General features: G+C 31.8%; 3 protein-coding genes and 1 long non-coding RNA gene across 4 annotated transcripts; 3 read left to right on the forward strand and 1 right to left on the reverse strand.

Moving 5' to 3' along the window:
• The first annotated feature begins 5,602 nt into the window (after window positions 1-5,602).
• On the forward strand, window positions 5,603-8,268 carry LOC106436453 (THO complex subunit 4D). The gene is made up of 7 exons (XM_013877420.3): window positions 5,603-5,795; window positions 6,022-6,303; window positions 7,029-7,172; window positions 7,250-7,318; window positions 7,411-7,610; window positions 7,689-7,775; window positions 7,921-8,268. Exons 2-7 carry the CDS (start codon window positions 6,070-6,072, stop codon window positions 8,087-8,089), a joined length of 903 nt encoding a protein of 300 aa, XP_013732874.1. The 5' UTR covers window positions 5,603-5,795; window positions 6,022-6,069; the 3' UTR covers window positions 8,090-8,268.
• A 110-nt stretch (window positions 8,269-8,378) lies between these two features.
• On the reverse strand, window positions 8,379-11,759 carry LOC106436452. Its single transcript, XM_013877419.3, has 5 exons — window positions 10,600-11,759; window positions 9,354-9,412; window positions 9,137-9,265; window positions 8,926-9,061; window positions 8,379-8,830 (listed from the first exon to the last, which is right to left on the reverse strand). Exons 1-5 carry the CDS (start codon window positions 11,299-11,301, stop codon window positions 8,522-8,524), a joined length of 1,335 nt encoding a protein of 444 aa, XP_013732873.2. The 5' UTR covers window positions 11,302-11,759; the 3' UTR covers window positions 8,379-8,521.
• LOC111212156 lies at window positions 11,342-15,608 on the forward strand. The gene is made up of 3 exons (XR_007322502.1): window positions 11,342-11,537; window positions 11,665-15,110; window positions 15,225-15,608. It is a non-coding gene; the product is annotated as an uncharacterized LOC111212156 (long non-coding RNA).
• A 2,865-nt stretch (window positions 15,609-18,473) lies between these two features.
• LOC106437002 (GDSL esterase/lipase At5g37690) lies at window positions 18,474-21,095 on the forward strand. Its single transcript, XM_013877943.3, has 6 exons — window positions 18,474-18,780; window positions 19,192-19,319; window positions 19,405-19,531; window positions 19,656-19,768; window positions 20,275-20,524; window positions 20,692-21,095. The coding sequence occupies exons 1-6, from the start codon at window positions 18,543-18,545 to the stop codon at window positions 20,910-20,912; spliced, it is 1,077 nt and encodes a 358-aa protein (XP_013733397.1). The 5' UTR covers window positions 18,474-18,542; the 3' UTR covers window positions 20,913-21,095.
• Window positions 21,096-22,067: the final 972 nt, after the last annotated feature.

Raw genomic sequence — 22,067 nt, forward strand, 5'->3', positions numbered from 1 at the left:
TTAGTAGTTTGATCCCAAAAAAAAAGAAACGCCCGAACTGTACATTGCAATTGGAGGAAGAAAACAAACAAAAATCAACCGAAAACTTTTAAGGTATAAGAAACAAAAATTGAAAATAGCAATTCTCTGCAATTAAAGAATAAAGCAATAAAATTATAAAAGTACAAAATAAAACAAAAAATATACACAGAAAGAAATATTTAGTAAACTAAAATCATAATATAATTTTCATAATTGATAGTGCTCAGTTACACTAAAAAGTCTAAATTTACAACATACACTGTTTTATTTACATCTTTAAACCTATTATCTAATTAAAATGATTCTAAAAAAAGTGTCAGCATGAAGAGTTAGAAAATATACGATAAAGTATAATACATAACATTAAAAATACATTATCACTGATCACTAAAAAAATCATGTTAGTAGTAATAAAAATGAAATGACAACGCATTTACTAAAACCATAGAACGACACGCAACAAGGTGTTATTAAATATACAAACTACAAATTAAATATGCTTAACGCAAACACACATAAAAATGAGACATCATATTTGAATATACTTAAATAAATAATTTTAAATATATTATATTCTTAATAATTTTAAAATTACTTAAAAAGAAACTAAATTATTAAAAAAATAATATACAAATAAAACTAAAGCAATATTTTGTAACGTTAAAATAATAAATGAATAAAAAGTATATTATGTTAATAAAATAGATTTTAGATTTTAAAGACTTCTAATTCATGTAATATTACAAAATTCAAAATTTGTTTATTAAAATTAATATTTTACCATTACATATATTAAAAGAATATTCTAGATCAATATTCAAATGTCAGTTTTCAACTATTACACGTACAAAATATTATTAAGTACGCTTTTTTTTTTAAAAAGGGCTTTTATATTTTAAGTAGGTTATTGGAGTACTTTTTCTTTTCGTAAATTTATTCTAGATGAGATTCCGATCTTTTAAACTAAGATAATTTATGTTCTATACATAATTATATTTTTTTACATAAGTCTAAAATCTAAGACTTGATTCTTCATATTTTATTAGTTAATTGTGTTACATATAATAGAAATACTTACTTCAAACTAAAAATATAAAAAAAAATCAAATTTAAAAATTAGTTATATATAATTTAATATACAAAATTCACATACAAATAAAAATGATAAATGTAAGAAATTTAAATATATTATCCGCGCGTAGCGCGGAGAAAGGATCTAGTAAAAAATAAAACCGAAATTCTAGTTTCTTGTCTCATTCTTACTCATTTCAAGTGCTATTTTTTTTTCTACTCCAATTTATTTTCTCTTCTTCTTCTTTTTCTTTGTTTTTCATTTTCTAACAAACTTAAAATGTAATTTCTATAACGAAATTAAAATTTTAATTTAAGGTAATTTATTTCATTGGATCTTATATTATTTTATATATTAGATTGTTTTATAAGATATTATTTAATTTTTAATTAAAAATGGAGGAGTTTGATTTAAAATAAAATTAGTTTAATTAATTCATTGAATTTTTTTCTTGATTTTAATCCAATAATATATGTACATATCAAACTTGTTTTATATATCCGACAAAGTGTTTTATTGATAAGTCATGAATTTGAGAGGTTGACGCACAATGAATCATATAAAGATATGAACGGTTGGTTTTATTGGAACAAATAAAACAACTTATACATATTAAGTATTTATGATAGATTATTAAATTTTATTTATTTCTTAATACAACTTGGTATAGTTGATTAAAATTATGTATAAAATAGACGATTACAAATTTATATTGGTCTATGTGTACATTTGGTATACTTGGTACAATTAATACAATTTTGAAATGATAAAAATTTATAAAACAACATTTGTAAATCTGGTCTTATATATAAAATATAAAATTAAAACTTATATTGGTCTATTAAGTAAATTCAACATCTATCTTAGTTGAGTATTTGTCTATTTTGGTAAATTCAACATCTATCTTAGTTGAGTAATATTTTGGGAAATTATTATATCAGTTATTAGGTTTACACTTTCTACTTTATATTTTTTTTTTTAAATTACTAGTTCAGCCAAATTATTAATATGGAAAAAATATTATATGTATTTTTAAGAAAAATTATGATATTAGAATATGTTAAATATAGTTTATATATATATATATATATAAAGTGAAATATACAAGTAAAAATTTTAATTTAGTTTATGGTATAACTGGTTTCAAGTGCCAAATAACAATTATGTTCATCTTAGTGCAACTAATAAGATGGGCACAGCTTCATGTAATTTTGTAATTTTGGAAATTGACAAAGTTTCAGTATCTTCATCTATATGAAAAAGCAAACAAATATCAAAATCAGGACCAAAGATTTATCTATTTTATTTGAAGTTTTTATTTATTTTTTGCAATCATTACACCACATTTTTTAATTTACATTATTTACTTTATATTTTTTATTTTTTTACTAATAACTTAGCCACATTATTTTTGAAAACCATACAAAGATATTTTCACAAGATTTATTATTTCAAAAGATGTTAAACATAGTATATACACATAAATAAGTAGTACATCTTTGATGCAATTATATTTTGTGTATGGTACAATTAAGTTTTTCAATTTCACAGCCAAAATACAATTATATTCACTTTGGTACATCTTAAAATGATACAACTACGTGTTATTATTCTCTTATTTATACAAGTTGTACTATTCATACTAAATACACTATCAAATATGATAATTGTTTGATTAGGCTAAACTATTTTAATTACACAAAGCTGTGTCGACCTAATGAGTTTGTTTTCGAATTTCAGTAGGATGTTAGTATAGGTTGAATCATGAAATTGCAATAGAAATGGTTTAACGAGGATAGTACAACGAATACAACGAATACAACTAAACATATTAACAAGCGGTATAATTGGTGTAACTCATGTACGATATACAACTAATTTAGCTGCTACAGCTAGGATAACTGAAACTATTCATACAAAAAGTACAAATAGTATAACTGGCACATTTTACATATCATAACATTTAGAAAACCTTAGTTGTACCAGCCACACCTATTTTCCTTAATTATTACAATTCACTGTAGTTAAGTTGGTAATTAAATATACTTAAATAACCTTCAACGCGGGAATCTCAGATGACCATTTTCAGCTTGAGCAACCGCTAACCTATTTTTGGTGCAAAGGGCCAGTAGTTATTCCTTCGCTACCTCAAGCTTATTGCTCATGTCATCTTCGGTGTTGAGTTTAGTCACCACCCTCTTCACGTCGTCTTTTCACCTCGACGAGCTCATTATTTTGATGAATATCACGTATCATCCACTCATAAAGCGCAACCATACGGTTAATCGCCTCAATACACTACAACAAGGAAAGATTGTCGCTGGAAGTGACGATTCGACAGTGTCAAATCTGAATCGCTAGATCGAATAAAACTTTTGGATCAACAATTGGGATCAAAGCGAGCATAATCATCTCTTCGGTAGTCTCCACCCATTAAATGTGAAATACATGTCACTTAATGGGCTGAGGGAGTAACTGTTAAATCAAGTTGTACTCGAAAATTTGTATTCAACAGTTTACGACTTTACGTCTCTTACTACTTGTAGTACAACTTGTATATTAGCATAACTAATACTACTTGTATAACTAATATAAATAATACTACTAATTTAGAGTAAGTAACAATTTGTTGGATTTGTGCCAAGTTTTTGGTTAGATGGTTTGGATCTGATTTATTATGATTAAGTCAATTAAATACATTACTATATTATTGAGTACTTAAAATAATTATCTATTATATGAATAATTAACTCAAATACTTAGTCCAATGTATATTTTTGGTATTTCGTCATTGTTAATGTTTATATGTTTTGACAATTATATTTCAAGTTCAACTATGAATAAGTTTGCTTCTAAAGTTTAAACAATGTTATTGTTTTTAAAGTTTAAATAGTGTTTTTACGTTTATATACTATTTGTTGTTAATTTTAATTTGTGTATGTTTCATTTTATATAATTTTTGGTTGCTTACAAAGCTTTGATTTTTCATTAATCATGATATGTCTGATGTTGCCACTTATAGTTCAAAGACGAGTCTCGATAGATGAGTCTCCCAAAATTATTTGAAGGACAACAAAATAATTTGAGGAAGCTACGTACATAGTTTTTGAAAAGATTGGAAATCTATTGAGTTTAATCAAGTACAAATTAATACTTTTGGAACCGTTAATTCGATTAATATCCAAAATAGAAACTATTTATGTTCAACCGGATCTTGGACTTATAATTAAATCCAAACCAAATTCGAGTAAACCAAACCGACTCCAATCTAAATTTGTATAATATTCAAGGTTGAAATTCATGAACCCAAAAGTCTGAAACCCGAGGAACCAAACTAAAACCCGATTAAGACTCTAATTGCCCAGCCATATGAGTATGTAGAATTTTGCCAACCCACTTGGTCCATTCGTTACCTAATCCGAAATCACAGATTTTGAAGCTAATCACGAAAGTATCCTCGCCACTGGCCCATTTATCTAGTCAAATTACTTCAACTAATTACGAAAGTATCCTCGCCTCCCAAATACTAAGACTGTGAATGAGAAGTGCGGGAGAAGAGTAACGCATGGCGGGTGAAGCAGAGTGTCACGTGATTTTATTGCTAGTGCTTTTATAAATAAAATATTATAAATTAAAAAGAAAAAACTGTAGCAGGACAACTTTTGGTCTAAACCGCAGTTGAACTTGAAAAGAAAGAGATGAGGTGTGATTTAGCTACTGTTTCAAACAGAATTATTTAAAATAAACGTTAGTTATCAAAAATACATTAAACCCATATTTAATCACTAATATTTTGTCCATATAATATACAGAAATTGAAATGTAAATGATCTAATTAACAAAATTAAGTAGCATAAATTTAAATGATAATTAATAATAATAAATATAACATTAATAATAAAGCATGATTAAATATGATTTTGTAAAGTTTTTTAGATAATTTAAAGATTTTCATAAATTAAATAAAAAATTTCAGATTCTTAATTTAATATCATTGATATCTTAAAGCTGGGTTTGCAGAGTTTTCATGAATCTATTTATGGTGATGACAAGAAAAACAAAATTCAGATATCTTAATTTAATTTTGTCTAAAGAAAACTAGCGCAAATATAATTTTCTAAAATAAAATAATTGGCTATAAATTTTAGTAATAGTATATTAACTTTCATATTTGAGATATATAAAATAATTTTTAAAAATTATATTAGTATCACATATTTTTTAGTTTGTAACATATAAAAATATTATTGTTTTCACATATATTAAAAGCACATCAAATCATTATCATAAATATATTGTTTCTACAATTTTTAATTTTCAAGATAATTAGTGAGTAATAACATATTAAATTTCATATATATAATATTCTTAAACTAATATATATATATATATATATATATAAAATAATATTAGTTTTAATATTTTTTTAGTCTATAAAATATAAATATATTATGTATTCTGCAGTTACACTATTAATTATATATGTCACCATTCATATTTTGTTTTAAACCGTTTTTTTAAACTAGTCGCACTTCTAACACAAACCGTACTTAAACCGCACTGCAGTGACCAATCCCTTTCTCCTGCCCCCACTTAATCCTTCGTTACTAAGCATGAGAAGAAGGTTTACCCAAAACTCTCTCCTCTCAAAACCCTAAATCCCAATTATCACATCTTCTCTCTCTCCTCGATCTCCTTCCTGGTAACTCTTCACCCTTTTTCGATTCCCAGTTCTTGTATAAGATGCATAGATCTGTCGATCTAGGTGCTTCGAGAACGATCGGTTTCCTCGTATTGATGCCGCCGTTATTGTTTGTTCTCACTTGCTTACCTGATCTGTGATACCTCATGGGATCTTTGATTCGTAATTTTGATTTAGGTCATTAGATTTGTGTATTGATTATACTATAATTATGTATCTGTTTCAGATTCTGTGTTTTGACATAAAGAAGGGTTGGATTGTTATTGCGCTGAAGATGTCTGGAGCTTTAGATATGACTCTTGATGAATCTATCAAGAGGGCCAAGGCTGCTAGGTCTGGAGGAGGAGGAGGAGGAAGAGGAAGTTCCCGCCGTGGCCGTGGTGGTGGTCGTGGTCATGGTCATGGTCATGGACCTAATGGGTTTCTTGGTGGTGGAAGAGGAAACGGACCTGCTCGTAGAGGCCCTCTTGCTGTGAATTCTCGGACCTCATCTTTCACCATTAACAAGGCAAGCTCATCATCTGGGATCTCCTATGTGAATTTCGGAGTCTTTGTGGTGTCAAGCATATACTGACTGAATCATGCTAAAACTAAACTATGGGAGCAGGTTTCCTCATTCATGCATAAAAGCTTTAGCATTCAGACTAGTATAGGAACTGATACATGCCTCTTCGTAGTTCATCTAGAAATGCCTCTTACCCTTGCGACTTGTGGTTAAACCGTGACTATTTGTGAGGATTTTGGCGGACATGTATAGATAGGTGCACAAGTTCTTAGTTTCTTTTGAGCTGAGGAGCTTCAGTCAAATCTTTGTTTATCCACTACCACAAAAGATGTGTGGTGTTTGGGGGAACTTCAGTTAACTGTTCTGGCAGTAATTGGGGCCTGTAGTGACTTAGCCCTACACAGTCTATCATGCATGAAGTTATTGATGAATATCTTGCAGCATCTCGGCTTACTATGAATGTCCTGGTTTTTTCTTTGGTACAAAGTCTTTCTCTTGGAACCGGAGTAGTTGGCAATATGCAGTGGGCGGAAATTCATTGCTCCCCCATTTTCATTTGATTTCTCATTGGATGGTTCTTGACTACTTGGTGGAGCTTTTTGCTTTGACTGGTTTTCGTTCTTTCAGACAAATGGGTGGTCTCTTTTATATTTTCGAAATTATATTTCATTGACATTGCAGAAGATCAACAGAAACGTTGTACTGATGTTATCTGGTCTTTTCAATAGCCTGTTCGTAGGACCAGAAGCGTGCCATGGCAGAATGGCTTGTTTGAAGATGGCCTAAGAGCTGCTGGAGTGTCAGGGGTTGATGTTGAAACCAGGCTCCATATTACCAACCTAGACAACGGTGTGACAAACGATGATATAAGGGTATAAATTATAATCTTGACTTATATATATTTTATGCTTTCATAACGAACAGTAATTATATCATTGTGGGATCTTAGGAACTCTTCTCTGAGATTGGGGAGCTAAAACGTTATGCGATTCATTTTGACAAAAATGGGCGGCCAAGTGTAAGTTCTCACCGATCTATCTTCTTGAATATTGAAAAGCTTCTGCTTTTTCTGACTGTGACCTCTCTTTGGTATTGTCCTATGTGCTATAGGGCACAGCTGAAGTGGTGTATCCACGAAGAAGTGATGCAATTCAAGCTCTGAAGAAATACAACAATGTGTTGTTGGATGGAAGGCCAATGAGACTTGAGATTTTGGGTGGAAACAACTATGAGGCTCCTCCTTTATCTGGTCGTGTGAATGTGAATGTCTCTGGACTCAATGGAAGGCTGAAGAGGACCGTCGTTATCCAGTATAACTTTCTGTCTTTCTCTGTTTACGCATTGCACTAGAGATAAATGATTAACACAATCTTCTCTGATGCTGGCAGGCAAGGAGGAGGGAGAGGTATTGGTAGATTGAGAGGGAGAGGGAGAGGAGGAAGAGGTCCAGCTCCTACTGTCAATCGCCTTCCAATGTAAGTATAACACGTTCCTCTTAGTACTGTTTAATGATAGGATAGAAAGCAACAAAATTAAAATATTGTTCTAGCTTGAGACGTAAAGGCCTCCTTTTATTCTTAAAAGAGGAATATTAACCGTTGGATCTTCTATTTTGGGCAGTCAAAACCGGCAAGGAGGGGGAAGGGGTGGGTTTCGTGGTGGTAGAGGGCGTGGTGGACGTGGTCGTGGTGGTGGAAGAGGGAATGGGAAGAAGCCAGTGGAGAAATCGGCTGCTGACCTTGACAAGGATCTTGAGAGCTATCACGCAGATGCCATGAACACTTCTTAAAAAAGCCTCAAAAAAGAATCAGTGTTGGTTCGTTACTACTTAGGCTTGTGTGTTTGTTTGTTACTACTTAGTCTCAGTGGTTGAGATATGATGTGTTGTGCTCTTCGTTTTGTGTGATTTTAGTTTTGTTTGGAGGTTGGTACTAGTGTTCAGTAAATGAGGAATGTTTGTTTCAAAAAGATAGAAAGGTGCTTCATAATTCTAAACTCGTGATGCAAAACCTATAAGAATAGTAAATTTACAATTGAAATTTGCTTGTTATTTTAAGGTTTACACTGAGATGAAAAGATATTAGAAACTGATTTGGATTAGATACTCATAAACACAAACCCGTTTTCGCATATATTAAAAACAAAACAATAGCCGCACAGATATACAAAACTGCGTAAAGAAATAAACACGATTCATTCTTACAATTAACCTTTTATGTGACTACCTATCAGTACCATCAACGTTCTCGTTAAGAACGAGCTCACCAGAATTGCTTCTATGAAAAAGCTTCTCCACCACCTCGTCCCAATTCTTCTTCTTCGACTTTGGTTCCGATGCTTCGGCATTGTTGCATTCTTCTTCTTCTTCTTCTTCTTCTTCTTCTGCGGCAGACACTGCATGTGGGATGTTGAGACTCACAGCTCTCTCTAACGCATCTTTGTGCTCTTTCTCTAAAGTGTTTAACCTCTCCATTCTCTTCTCTTTTGGTGCCTTTGTCACCACTGTCTCTGCACTCTTCTCTCTCATTTCCTGCAGCCACACGTCACACAAACACTCACCATTGTTTATTTCATTAATTACCTAACTAATAATCCCTTTAAACTAGGCATTTTCTTGAAACTAACCTGAAGGGCCTTTTCAGATTCTCTTTCTATCCATAGAATCGCATGATCGGATGTTGCATTTGATGACAGTACTATATGTTCAAATCTCCCATCAACAGGAATGGCGGTTCTCACTTCAGGAGGAAACCTTCCACATCTAAATATATTAAAAAAAAAATCAGAGAAAGAATCACAAAGAAAATTAGGTATTAAGTTTTGATATTATTATTACCTGCAAAACTTTCGCTCCACGATATGATATATTCGACCAGGAGCATAAAGTCTGCGAGGGTCCCTTAGTTTCCGACCCTCTGGTATAAACGTATCTCTCAAACAAACTAGAAACAACAAGCAAGGCAAGCTTGTCCAACACAACATAATACAAATAAGTTCCTATTAAAGTATAGAAGCATTTTGGAACAAAAGAATGACTATGCAGAAACACTAACCAGAAGATGGACTTGAAAATATCCTCTAATGGCGTCGCCGTTCTTGGTAAAAAATCATCCTACGAGACAAAATAAAAGTTTCTTGAGTTGATATTCATATACTTAGCAGCAGTATTTTACTTCACGTTTAACATGCTTTTCTTAACAACCAAACAAGCTCCTCAATGAGTACAAACTTAGCAGTATATTCTGACTAAAGTTTCGATTCAATGTTATAAGGCACAAAGCATATTCTTAACTTAGGGAGGCTGATCACGACAATGCTTTGGTCAAAAATGGACATAACCATCCACAATCCAAACGAAAGAATTATTAAACATAGTGTGAATTTTTATATAAGAATTATAAAATTATTCAGAATTAAATAAACTAAACCAATGTTTTACAATCTCTGTTATCTCATCTAAATTGAATAGTTATCCTAAAAATGTTAAGACATCATTTCAACCTATTTCCTATCAATTTTTTAATAACCGTATAAATTTAAAAAATGAGTCTAAAATCTACACTAAAAAAATCTTAAGAACAGAATTCTCACTTCAAAAGGAAAAAACTAAACCATAATCCTTGAAACATAAATCATAATACTCCTTTAAATCTAAATACTTATTTTACAAACTAAAAAAAAAAACTGTCAATTTTATTATCTAACGTTGCAATGAGTACAAACTTAGCAGAATATTCTGACTAAAGCTTCGATTCAATGTTATAAGACAAAGCATATTCTAAACTTAGGAAGGCTGATTATGACAATGCTTTGGTCAAAAATGGACTAACCATCACAATCCAAACAAAAGAGTTAATAAAATAGTGTAATTTTTTTTATCACAATTATTCAGAATTTCTATCAATTTTGAATAACCATAAAATTAAGAAATTAGTCTAAAATCTACACTATAAAAATCTTAAGAACAAAATTCTCACATCTAAAAAAACGAAATCATAATAATAACTTAATAAGCCTTTAAATTTAAATCCTTATTTTACAACCTAAAAATTGTCAATTTTTTATCTTCTCAAATGTTGCAAAACTATTCTGAAAGAGTATTCAGACATCATTTCAACATTTTTTCTGTTAAACAGATTCTCAATTCATATAACATTGTAACTCCAATGTATTAGCTATATTTAGAACTAAAATCTCTTTAACAATATTCTTGAATCTTTTTAAATAACCATATTGGCACTAAGTGGTAAAAATTAAAAACAAAAAAAAAATCGAAAAACAAAGGTTTTTTTTTCAAACCTGCAAAATAACGGAGAAGATGACGTCAGCATACTTAACGGCGAGGTTAAGCGACATACACCTGGCCGGAGCAAGCGCGAAACACCTGATCTTGCTCCTGGGCACACCACCGATCATGGCCGGAGTATTAACCACGAGAACCGCCATCAACGCCGCAACACCAGACCCAAGAGAATGACCAGCGAAGACCAAATCATACTCTCTCCCATTCTCCTCCCAGAGTCCACGAAGCGTCTCCGATTCTTGATTCAAAACCCAAACCGCCGATTCCAAGAGCCCGTGGTGAACGTACCCACCGCCGAGCATCTTCTGACCCAGTTTGTTATTGAGAAGGATCTTGTAATCGCTCTCCTTCGCCAAGTTCAAACCGCGGATCGCGAGTACGATCTCACGGTGGTCGTGGTCGACGTAGACGATGTACGGCGGAGATCGTCCTTGGGTCTTCTCGTAGGTCACTCTTTTGATGACCCAATCCGGGTTCAGGTCGAACTTTCCGATCGACGGAGACACTTTGGGGTTTCGGAGATCGGGCTCGTAGACGGCGAGGATCACGCGGCAGATTCGTGGGATCGGCTCGAACTCTTCGGGTGTTGCTGCTGCCCACGTGGCGCTGTCGTCGGAGCCCACGTGTGTGCAGCGTTTCCATGCCCACCGGCTGAAACCCACGCAGAAGACGCATTCCAGTCCACAAGCTACTGACATTTTTTTGTCCTTAAATCTCAGCTTTTTACAATTACAAGCCGATTGGGTTTTAAGGCTTCAAATTTTTTTTTTTTTTTTTTTTTTTGGGAATTGGGATTTTTATGATTTCGAAAACCGGAAACTTTGACCCAAAGATAAGATTATTTTTTGGCAGCTAGGAACAGAGAGGGGAATGCTTGAAATGGTGTAATTAGAGAACACTTCAGACAAAATACAACTAGAGAAGAAGACTCAAGGTTGGTAAAGATTTGAATTGAAATTATGAAAACAGGGTTTTGAAGAATATATACATATATTATTCTTTAGTAATTAGGATTTGGAGATGTTTATGGAAAATGAACTGATTCTTTTTTTTCTGAAAAGGAATTAAGGGAAATGGATCGATAACTTGGAAGAAACTAGTTGCAATGAGAGCATCATGAGAAACCAGCTATATTTCAAAAAAAAAAAAAAAAGAGAAGATTCCAGCTAAGTAAAGACAGGTAAGATCATAAGAGAGATAATCTCGACAGAGACAGGCAGCCCAAAAAGAAAAGAATATGCCCATTTTTCAAGTCTTTCTATTAAAATATCACATTTTCTTATTTATTTAGAAATTATGGAAATCTTTGATTCTCATTTGATACCCATCCGCACAGGGAAGCTATGTTGACTAGTTTCTCAGGTTATTTTTTCACTTATCTTTTATCTTTTTATCTGAATGACCTCGAACAAAAAAATTATATCTGAATGACCTATGTTCTACATATTCTTCTGTGTGTCAGTCCTTGACTCCTTGTTTATATCTTTCATTAAACTCTGATACAAGTTTTGTTTCTGTTTCTTTGTCTCTGGACAAACTCTAATTAACGAAATAAACAGAAACGAAACTTGCTAAATAATTTGTGACAGATTAAATGGCTAAATAATTTATAAACTAGTGTCACAAATTAAATGGCTAAGTAATTTAAAAATAAAAATTAACAAAAAACAGATATTAATATTTTGGGTTTTCTGCAAAAAAAACCCTCAATGTCGTTTTTTTTGCAAATTAATCCGCGAACTCAAAAACTCACGGGTCAACCTTCCAAGTGCCAGTCAAATCGCAATATAACCCTCGGCCATATTTATGTGTATTTGACTGTGTATAATTTTAACATTTTTTCAATACTAGGTCGTTTTGGCGCTAATTTTTTAATGAAAAAAATTTGTTGAACCCCACCTTCATTGTGCATTTACGCAAGCTCTCATGTCCGAGAAAAACAAGGTCATTTCGTTTTAGAAATCTATATAATTGTGTTTGTTAAGTAAACAAATATATTTGTTGGCCGAGATGGTTATATAGCATGCACATGGTATTTAAGGTTCAAATTTCAAACCACGATTTCAACAATTTTTTTCATTAAAAAATTAGCGCCAAAACGATCTAGTATTGAAAAAATGTTAAAATTATACACAATCAAATACACATAAATACGGCCGAGGGTTATATTGTGGGTTGACTGGCACTTGAAGGGTTGACCCGTGGGTTTTTGAGTTCGCGGATTAATTTGCAAAAAAAAAACCACAAGAAAACCCTAATATTTTTTGATTTTTGAGCTATCGAAAGAGTCTTTGCCAATATAGTTTGTGTTTTTGTTTTCATGAATCTGGGTTTCATTACGGTAAGTTGTAAATAAAAAAGAGCTAAACCAATCAAATCTAACCACATTCTCACTTCTTACGACGTCAGTCGGAAGTTAGCCAACTACTTTCACTAAACAACCAAATCATAACTTGTAAGAGCCCGTATACATACTTATAGAGTTTTCTTTTTTAACTAAGGCTTTCATTCAACTTATAAAAGTAATTACAAATGGAAATACTTTTCATACTCTTTTCTCATACCAAATAAGAATTCTTTTCAGTTTTCATTGAGTACAATTTAACCTAATATCCAAGATTGACTACTCATTCATGCACCAAAGAACCGTGCGACTGTGAGAAAACCCTTCTTATAGCAATGTTTTTAAACCTGATAGAGATACTGAACTAAATTATTTTTCAGGGTCACCGATCGAGCATAATCAATAGATTAATAAATGCTAATATATAGTTATACATAAATATAATATTATTAACTATTGGAAATAAGATACTATACAACATTCATGTTTTATTTACAAAATATAATTAAGTATCTACAATTTTGTTTTTTACTAGCCATAAAGATAAAATATTTAACTAATTTTAATACCAAATAGACTTTAGCTAAAAATTGAGATAGTAAATAATTATTGTAAAATTAACTTCAAAACCTAAAATAAAAAAAATATAAATTTGTAATAAATTATCAATAACAAAAATAAACTTAATGAATCATATCAATAAATTTTAGTTTTTTCTATTACCATTTTCTTCATTTTTCAATGGCATAGTAGAAATTTAATCAATGTGTTTTCTAAAGAATCGTAAATAAAATAGTTTATTTAATTTTATGTATTATTATTAAAAAATATATGAGATGTTTAATCAATATTTTTTAGAAATATCATCAATTTTTTATAATTTTTTTTTGGTCAACTGATATTGGATCACAAGGTAATGACAACGGTTTGAATTTGTATTAAATTTATCAGATTTTTAATTAATAATGTTTTTTTAATTCGAACTATATTATATATGAATCACCGTGTTTACTGGTTTGATTATGAGTCCATGTCAGGTATGAAGTGCACAAAATGGCAACCGTAGAACCGAACCGAATATGGTTTTATGTTATAGATAATCATACTAATTAAATTATCTAATATATTAATTTAGAGTCATATTTGTAATTTTACCGTGGCATATTTTAAATTTGAACGTATTGAACATGTTATGGTAATATAAAATTTCAAAACACACTTCTTATTCAATCTTAAAATAATGTATTTTTGTATCAACTTAATAATATTCTTAAGTGACATTAACTCATATAGGCTCATAATGGTAATAGTGGGTTACAGTGTGGATCAAGCAAAAAATATAATTGTGGTACGGTTCAAGTAGGGTTTTGTAAAAAACGCATATTGCGATATACGTGCAGTTAAACTAGAAAAAACAGTACATAATTAAATTTGAATGGTAACCAGAATAACATACAGTATGAAACATTAAATATTTGAATTATAGCAAAAACTATAAATGGTACAAAATACAAATTATAGATATTTGTTTTTATAAACTGAAATAAATTATGATTCAAATTGTTTTAAATAATAATTTATCTGTTAAACATAATATATATTATTTAGATAAAGAACGGAAAATTTAAAACTTACGCATATACAACACATTCAATATTTATTATTTTACATATTTTATTTGTCATAATTAGTTTTATTAATTAAATGATTGACATGTAAAAGAGAATTCAAAGCTGTAAAATATTAGTGGTTGTATTTATTTTCTTCTACATTTTTAATAGTTAAACAAGATAAAACAATTTTATTTACAATGATGTATCCAACCACATCATATGGGCTCTCTTCACAATTCTACATGAGGTCCAAGCCAAAAGCTATCACGCACTATTTTTTTTTAATGTATGATTATTTTATTTATAAAAATTGGTAGCCAAAACATAGTTGAATGGTGATGACATATTATTGTCCTATAGTGCGTTTTTTTTTTACCCGTTTAAAACATTTAAGTCCGTAGTCATTCAATTCCTTCTTTTATTATTTGTAATAATTGAATTTTAAAATCAGGAAACCTTAATTTCGATTTCTAGGTTATGTATCGAAAGGAAAAAAGATGATATCTCAATTCTTGGATCAGTCTGTACCGTCAAAAGCTCACGCTTCATGGTAAAATCATGGACTTGAATGGCTTAAAACATTCAAGTCCGTAGTCATTCGATTCCTTCTTTTATTATTTGTAATTGAATTTTAAAATCAGGAAGCCCTAATTTTGATTTCTAGGTTGTGTATCGAAAGGGAAGAAGATGATATCTCAATTCTTGGATCAGACTGGGTTGTGTGGATAGCAGTCTGTTCTGCCAAAAGCTCACGCTACATGGTAAAATCTTGGCTGGAAACAATGCCAAGAAAAATCAAAACTTTTCAGAGATTCTCGAGAAGGTTGAAGGAGAAGGATACTTATTTCCATGGCGAACAATTTATATCATGTATGTAATTAAAACAAACAAATCATTTTTTCGAAATGTTCTACATGTAAATACATGTTTGATCATCAAATAATCAACCGGTCAACTCTGATTGACTCGGTTTAGTTTCTGTGATCTGAACATGAAATGCCCTATAGTATGATTTTTCACTGCAAATTGAAAATTTGTTTGTGGTTTAATACGTTTCTCGAACGATATGTTAAATAGTTTTTATTTGTGGATTTTTATTTAAGCTGTGTTTTAGAATACTTGGGTATGTACACCATAAATGATATTGGCCTCTTGTAACGGATTTGGATTTCAACTGGAAATCCATTAATTGATTGTTGACAAATGTGGTGGATTGTACCAGGTACTACTCAATGTACAGACGTGTGGTGAAACTAGCACATGGGATTAGGAACGGTGCTGCTTCGGTCGATGGTGTCGATGCCAAACTCTGGCAGGTCAGTCAGTGCTCTCTTTACTGAATTTTCTATGAAGCATCTCTGAAAATTCTAGGCTACAATGAGACACAAGAACTGACCATCAAATCTTTGAAACAGAATAGGAGTTGAAGTTAGAAACAAGTTTTTATGCCTGGATGAAAGAGGGAATACATTTCTATATAATATTCTATTACTGGTGAATATATATGCCACCATTCTTTAGGGTATGTGATAATTTTTTGAGTGATTTAACACCTTTTAATCTCACTGATGCATGTTTTCAGCTACCTTAAATTCAACTTACATCCTCTCAAAGAAATACGAAGACATTCATACTGAAGCATCGAGTAAAGCGTTTTTCTCTTGACAGGTAGTACCAGAGACGCTCCAAGAAGATGTGATCTCTAAATAGAGTGCACCAGCAAAGAGTGATGCTCCTCTTATCACCTCCAACGACCTTTTTGAAGCGGATGGGTTTGTCTTTGGCTTCCCAACAAGGTTCGGTATTATGGAATTCAAGGCATTCTTAGATGCAACGGGCAGGAATATTTTAGGCTCTCAAGCATACAAATTTTTTTGGCCCATTAATTATTAGCTTTTGAAAAAATTCAAATATCTCTGCAGACAGTTTAAACCCACGATCTCAAACCTTCATACTAAAGCCAAACACCAATAGAACTGTAGGCATTTTTATACAAAATATTGGCCCCTTAAATTATTAAACAATTTTGGCTCCAAGCTCAATGCTTGACCAGCTTGTGGTCAAACCCGGCCCTGTTGGTGGCCTCTGGAGGACTCAACAACTTGCTGGTAAGTCAGCCAAAATCTTCTACAGCACCGGGTCTCAAGGTGGTGGTCTAGAAACCATCGAGTAAGTTTTTTTTCAATCCAAAACAACACCTAATCAAAGACATTTGCTTCAGTTTCTACGTTTTGGAATGCTTATTTATGTTGTCATTGATTTCTAACACAATTTTTGGTAATCTTTCTAAGCATGAGTCAAAAACTATCTTCAGGACTAACACTACTTTTATAAATCTTGATCTCATACAGTTAAGCAAACATAAGAATCTTTTCTCATTTTTATTTATTTCTAAACATAATAATCAAGATATATATTATTAACATCTACATGTTTGATTGCTAATAACATTTATAGCATATGGTGAGTTGGTTTGGATCGCCTGAGCAAGATGTCCAGAAATATCCAGAAAGATCAAAGTTTAATAGGACGAAGAACAAAAAAAAAAACAAATCTAGAAAAAGATCAAAGTTTAACTTCTTTTTTTATTATCAAAGATTAATTTGGATCGCCTGAGCAAGATAATAACAGTATCATACAAATTCTACTAACCCCTTTGCTGAGCCCAGCAAAACATCAAAAAATACAAAACCAAGTAGTACTACCCATAAGTGCATAAATATTTTTTCAACTATTATACCCATAAGTGCATAAATATTTTTTCAACTATTAAAAAATATAGCTACCTAAATAAAAAATCAAAATCAAAAATTTCATATCTCTGTTCAGATCCACGCGCTCGAATTAAACTTCAAATTTTATCAGTTTCTAACATTGTTATTTTAACAAAATAAAAACTAAAATAACTAAATCCAGACCAAATCCAAATTCATAAATAACCAAACAGTTTCTATGTCTATTGAATCAAAAACCAAAATATACAACCGAAAACGAAAAATAACAATCTGGAAGCAAACCGAAAACCAAAAGTCAATGTCTAAATGTATTAAACAAACAGACATATTTATAAATTTATCAACAAAAACAAGAAAGCATTGGTACTATCCTAGTTTTTGGTTATTCTTAACATCCATACAAAATATAATTGCATTGAACTCAATCAACACAAAACCAAACTACAAATGGATTTTGATGGTTCCCATTTAATAACAAAACAATAAATAAAGATACGGGACATGCAGTCGCCCTTCAGTTGCGTTGGTGATCTCATCTCTTGTGGTGAAGGGATTGGCACTACGCTCAGCGATGGAACATGCAGTCGCCCATTAGTTCAGAAATGTTCTCTTTGAATCGGATTCTCTCCAACTGGTAGCAGCTATTGTGGGAGGATCAAGCTATTCAGACGGTCAGACCTTCATGGAGTTCTAGCTGATATCAATTTACCCATCGAGGTTCTCTGTCTTTTGAAGATGAACAAGCGAAACAGCCTCTTGGTAGCTTTGTTTCTGCATCCGGTTTAACCGGTTAAGTTTTTTAACGAAAGTAGTTGGTGCACACAAAAAATAAAGATACGGAACCAAAAACTGGATTTGTATCGAACAAACCAGATTGAATTGGACCTAACCAAACGATTTTAGGTACACAATTTAAACGTGCATCGATACTTTTCAAACAGTCGTTCTCAAAACGTTCGGAGTCTGACGACTCTCACTTAAAAGTAGATGTATCTTCTGACAATTTTCCCACCCATGATATTTCTCTAGAAATTCGGTTTTCTAGAACAATAAAAAGGTAAAAATCAAGCAACTTCTCTGGTTAAGAAAATAATCACCTAACATATACAAACTTGCTGTAATGGGCATGACCAATATAATATAATTAAATGGATAAAATTGAACCCATCATCACTATATATATTTTCAACACTCGATCACACATATTCTGTCCAAACTTTAAAATACATTAAGTAACCCAAAACTCAATGATGATTCTAAGGCTGGCTCTCGTGGCCGTCATCTCCTCCTCCGTGGCTGCACAATCAGCCTCAACGACGTCTCTTATAACCTATATATTTGGCGACTCATTAACCGAAGTTGGTAACAACAATTATTTGCAATATTCGCTGGCGAGATCAGACTTTCCGTGGTATGGAATTGATTTCTCCGGCGGCCAAGCTACCGGAAGATTCACCAACGGTCGGACAATCGGGGATATCATATGTACAGACGCCCTCTTTCCCTCATATACCTATATGCATATAAAGATGTACACATGCATGTATTTAGTTCTCATGTAGATGTGGCCATCTATACTAAAATATACATATGTATATATATATATATATATATATATATATATATATATAATTCAATTCTTTTACCCATTTCTACTTTGAATTTTTTTTTACCTTAAAAAGAATTTTTTTTACTTCTATTTTAATGGTTTTATTTAGAGTAAGGTCTGAATCAATATCAGATTTATTTTCAGTTGAGCTTGGTATTTGATTTCGGCTTAATTAAATAAGTAAATATTATTTTAATAGAACCAAATCTATTTTAGATTTGATTAATTAGGTGTGAAAATATTCCTACTTACACTAACATCCAGAGACATTGATATGCATATTGTAGCTACGAAGCTTGGAATCCCATCACCACCACCATATCTATCGTTATCACGAAACGATGACGCATTTCTGAACGGTATCAATTACGCATCCGGTGGAGCTGGTATCCTCAACGAAACTGGCGTCTATTTTGTATTTACTCTTATCTTTCTCTTTCTTTTCTATAAATTCTATAAAGTTCAGTTATTTAAATTTTGCTTTTACTGTGATCGAGCAGATCCAACGGTTGACGTTTGATGATCAAATTAATTGTTTCAAGAAAACTAAAGAGGTTATTAGGGCGAAAATTGGAGATAGAGCTGCCAACAAGCATGTTAATGATGCCATGTACTTCATTGGCTTGGGTATAGCTTTTAATTAGACCACTTAATTTGGTTCTGTAGTTTCTTCTCCTTTTCGTTTTAAAAGAAGTATTTTAATCACAATCATCATTAACATAATTTTTCTCTTTACAATTTAAATATATAGGAAGCAACGATTACGTAAACAATTTCTTGCAGCCATTTATGGCAGATGGGCAGCAATATACACATGATGAATTTGTCGAACTATTGACCTCAACTCTAGACAATCAACTCACGGTATATATCCCAACCAACTTCTACTTCTGCTTCATTTTCTGAAATCCAAAATACAAAGCTCCCATTTTGTATTTTCCCAAATTCTATGGTTAGTCTTCTCAATGCATGGCTGAAGTTTTTGTTTTTGTGCCCGTTTGTAATAAACTCTAACTTTTGTAATATTCATTAATATTTTATCTAGTTTGACAAGCATTAAAACTAGGGATATATTCATATATAGTAACTTCGTAAATTAATTTAAATCTTCAATTTTTTAGATAAATAACCAAGTAAAAATTGTCAAAACAAAAAAAACAAAAATGTGAATAATCCATAGAAAAGGTTTTGCAGGTCTTCAATATATAAAATTTTGCTCACATTTTGCGACACCAGTTTAGTTTTAAATGACTTTTGGTATCAGATAAATTATCATTCTTAAAACACATGTCTACTGTTCAGTTAACTAAAGTATTACATTCGAGTTATTTGGTTAATTATATTAATACATGAAATATGATGGGAAGCAGACAATATACAAACTAGGAGCGAGGAAGGTTATATTTCATGGGCTAGGTCCATTAGGCTGCATCCCATCACAGAGAGTAAAATCGAAGACAGGTATGTGCCTCAAGCGTGTCAACGAATGGGTAATGGAATTTAATACAAGAACAACGAAGCTTCTAGAAGATCTCAGCAAACGCCTTCCCGGAGCTAAATTTGCGTTTGCCGACACTTATCCAGCCGTTCTCGATCTCATTGACAACCCCACGCGCTACGGTAAGAAAATTTTACTCATTGTCCCAAAATCAATATTTAGCGTTTTGTTTTCTTTACCTCATGTCTCATGAAGTCGTGGTTTGCGTTTTGTTTCTTTTTTTAATGCTTGTAAAGTCCTAGTTTGCGTTTTACTCACTTACACGAACGCAATTTTACAATAAACGCAGGATTTAAGGTAGCGAACACGTCGTGTTGCAACGTGGACACGAGTGTTGGAGGGCTTTGTCTTCCCAATTCAAAGATGTGCAAAAACCGTAAAGACTTTGTTTTCTGGGACGCGTTCCATCCGTCCGATTCAGCTAATCAAATCTTAGCCGATCAACTTTTCTCTTCTCTTCTTTCTTCTTCTTCTCATTCTCCTGCTCCTGCCCCTAAAAACAATTATTAGTATAGTTTTTGTTGGAGAAGAAAAGGACTAAACAAATGTATTGTTATATACTCCTCGAACGAGATGCATGTGTAATTATTTCAATATATGTTTCTGATGTAACCATCGGGAGAAGTATGTGTGCCTTGTTACGTAAGCATTATTTATGTTGAGATAATTATGGTTTTGTATGTTTCTTGGATACATCTTGTCTCGTGCGCGTTTTATGGTTCCTGAACATACACTAGATATAATTAGGTGGAAAAAATATCCACGATTCGTTATTCATTTCGATATGAATCGAAAATGTGAATATCTATAACTCTAAATCAAATTAAATACTAATATCCAATATCCGTAAGAGATGAAACAAATCATAAATACCTAACATTTTTAAGTATGGATATCCGATCCGATATTGCATATTAGTATTTACATATACATCATCTTCGGCCTCATGATGGATTTTGCATAAAATCAAGAATCCGAGATCCGAACCCGAACCGAAAAACTAGATCCATATCTCATATGAGATGTAAAAAATACCCGAATGGATCATGTAGGATACTACAAAACATATATGAACCTACTATATTTTTTTCCGGCTTCGCAACTGCCTTCTTCGGCTTCGAGAGCAAAAAAGATGAAGATGAAGTTTACGGAAATGGTACAAATGAAAACAAAATCATTATTCAAATCAAATATTATAGAAAATAAACTATTAATATGACACATCCAAGTAGAGGACATTAGACCAACATGTTTCATTGGTTTTATATCATCCTCTTTATAGCATCATTCGCACGCTGAAAACAAATACCAAATACAACCTTATTAATTGTAAAGTTTTGCTAGTTATGTGTGTTGTAGTTGTACCAATTATACTAGCTATGCATGTTCTAATTGCACTATAACTCATTCTAGTTGTACTAGTTATACCAGTTTTAATTATACTAGTAATACTCTACGTTTTTATTTGTCAAAAATTTCGTATATTGAAGATGAAATTTGGTTTCATATGAGTTGAGAATTGATTGAGGATGATTATGTTGATCCATTTTTTGCTGGATCGCTATTTTTCTTCTTCTTTTCGGTGAATATCATGTTTTCAAAGTATTATGGGATGGAGAATACGAAAATGGAGGAGATGAAGATTGTGGATAAGAGGACGGGAGA

The sequence above is a fragment of the Brassica napus genome, chromosome C4, assembly GCF_020379485.1.
Source record: "Brassica napus cultivar Da-Ae chromosome C4, Da-Ae, whole genome shotgun sequence".
In the NCBI taxonomy this organism is placed as follows: domain Eukaryota; kingdom Viridiplantae; phylum Streptophyta; class Magnoliopsida; order Brassicales; family Brassicaceae; genus Brassica; species Brassica napus.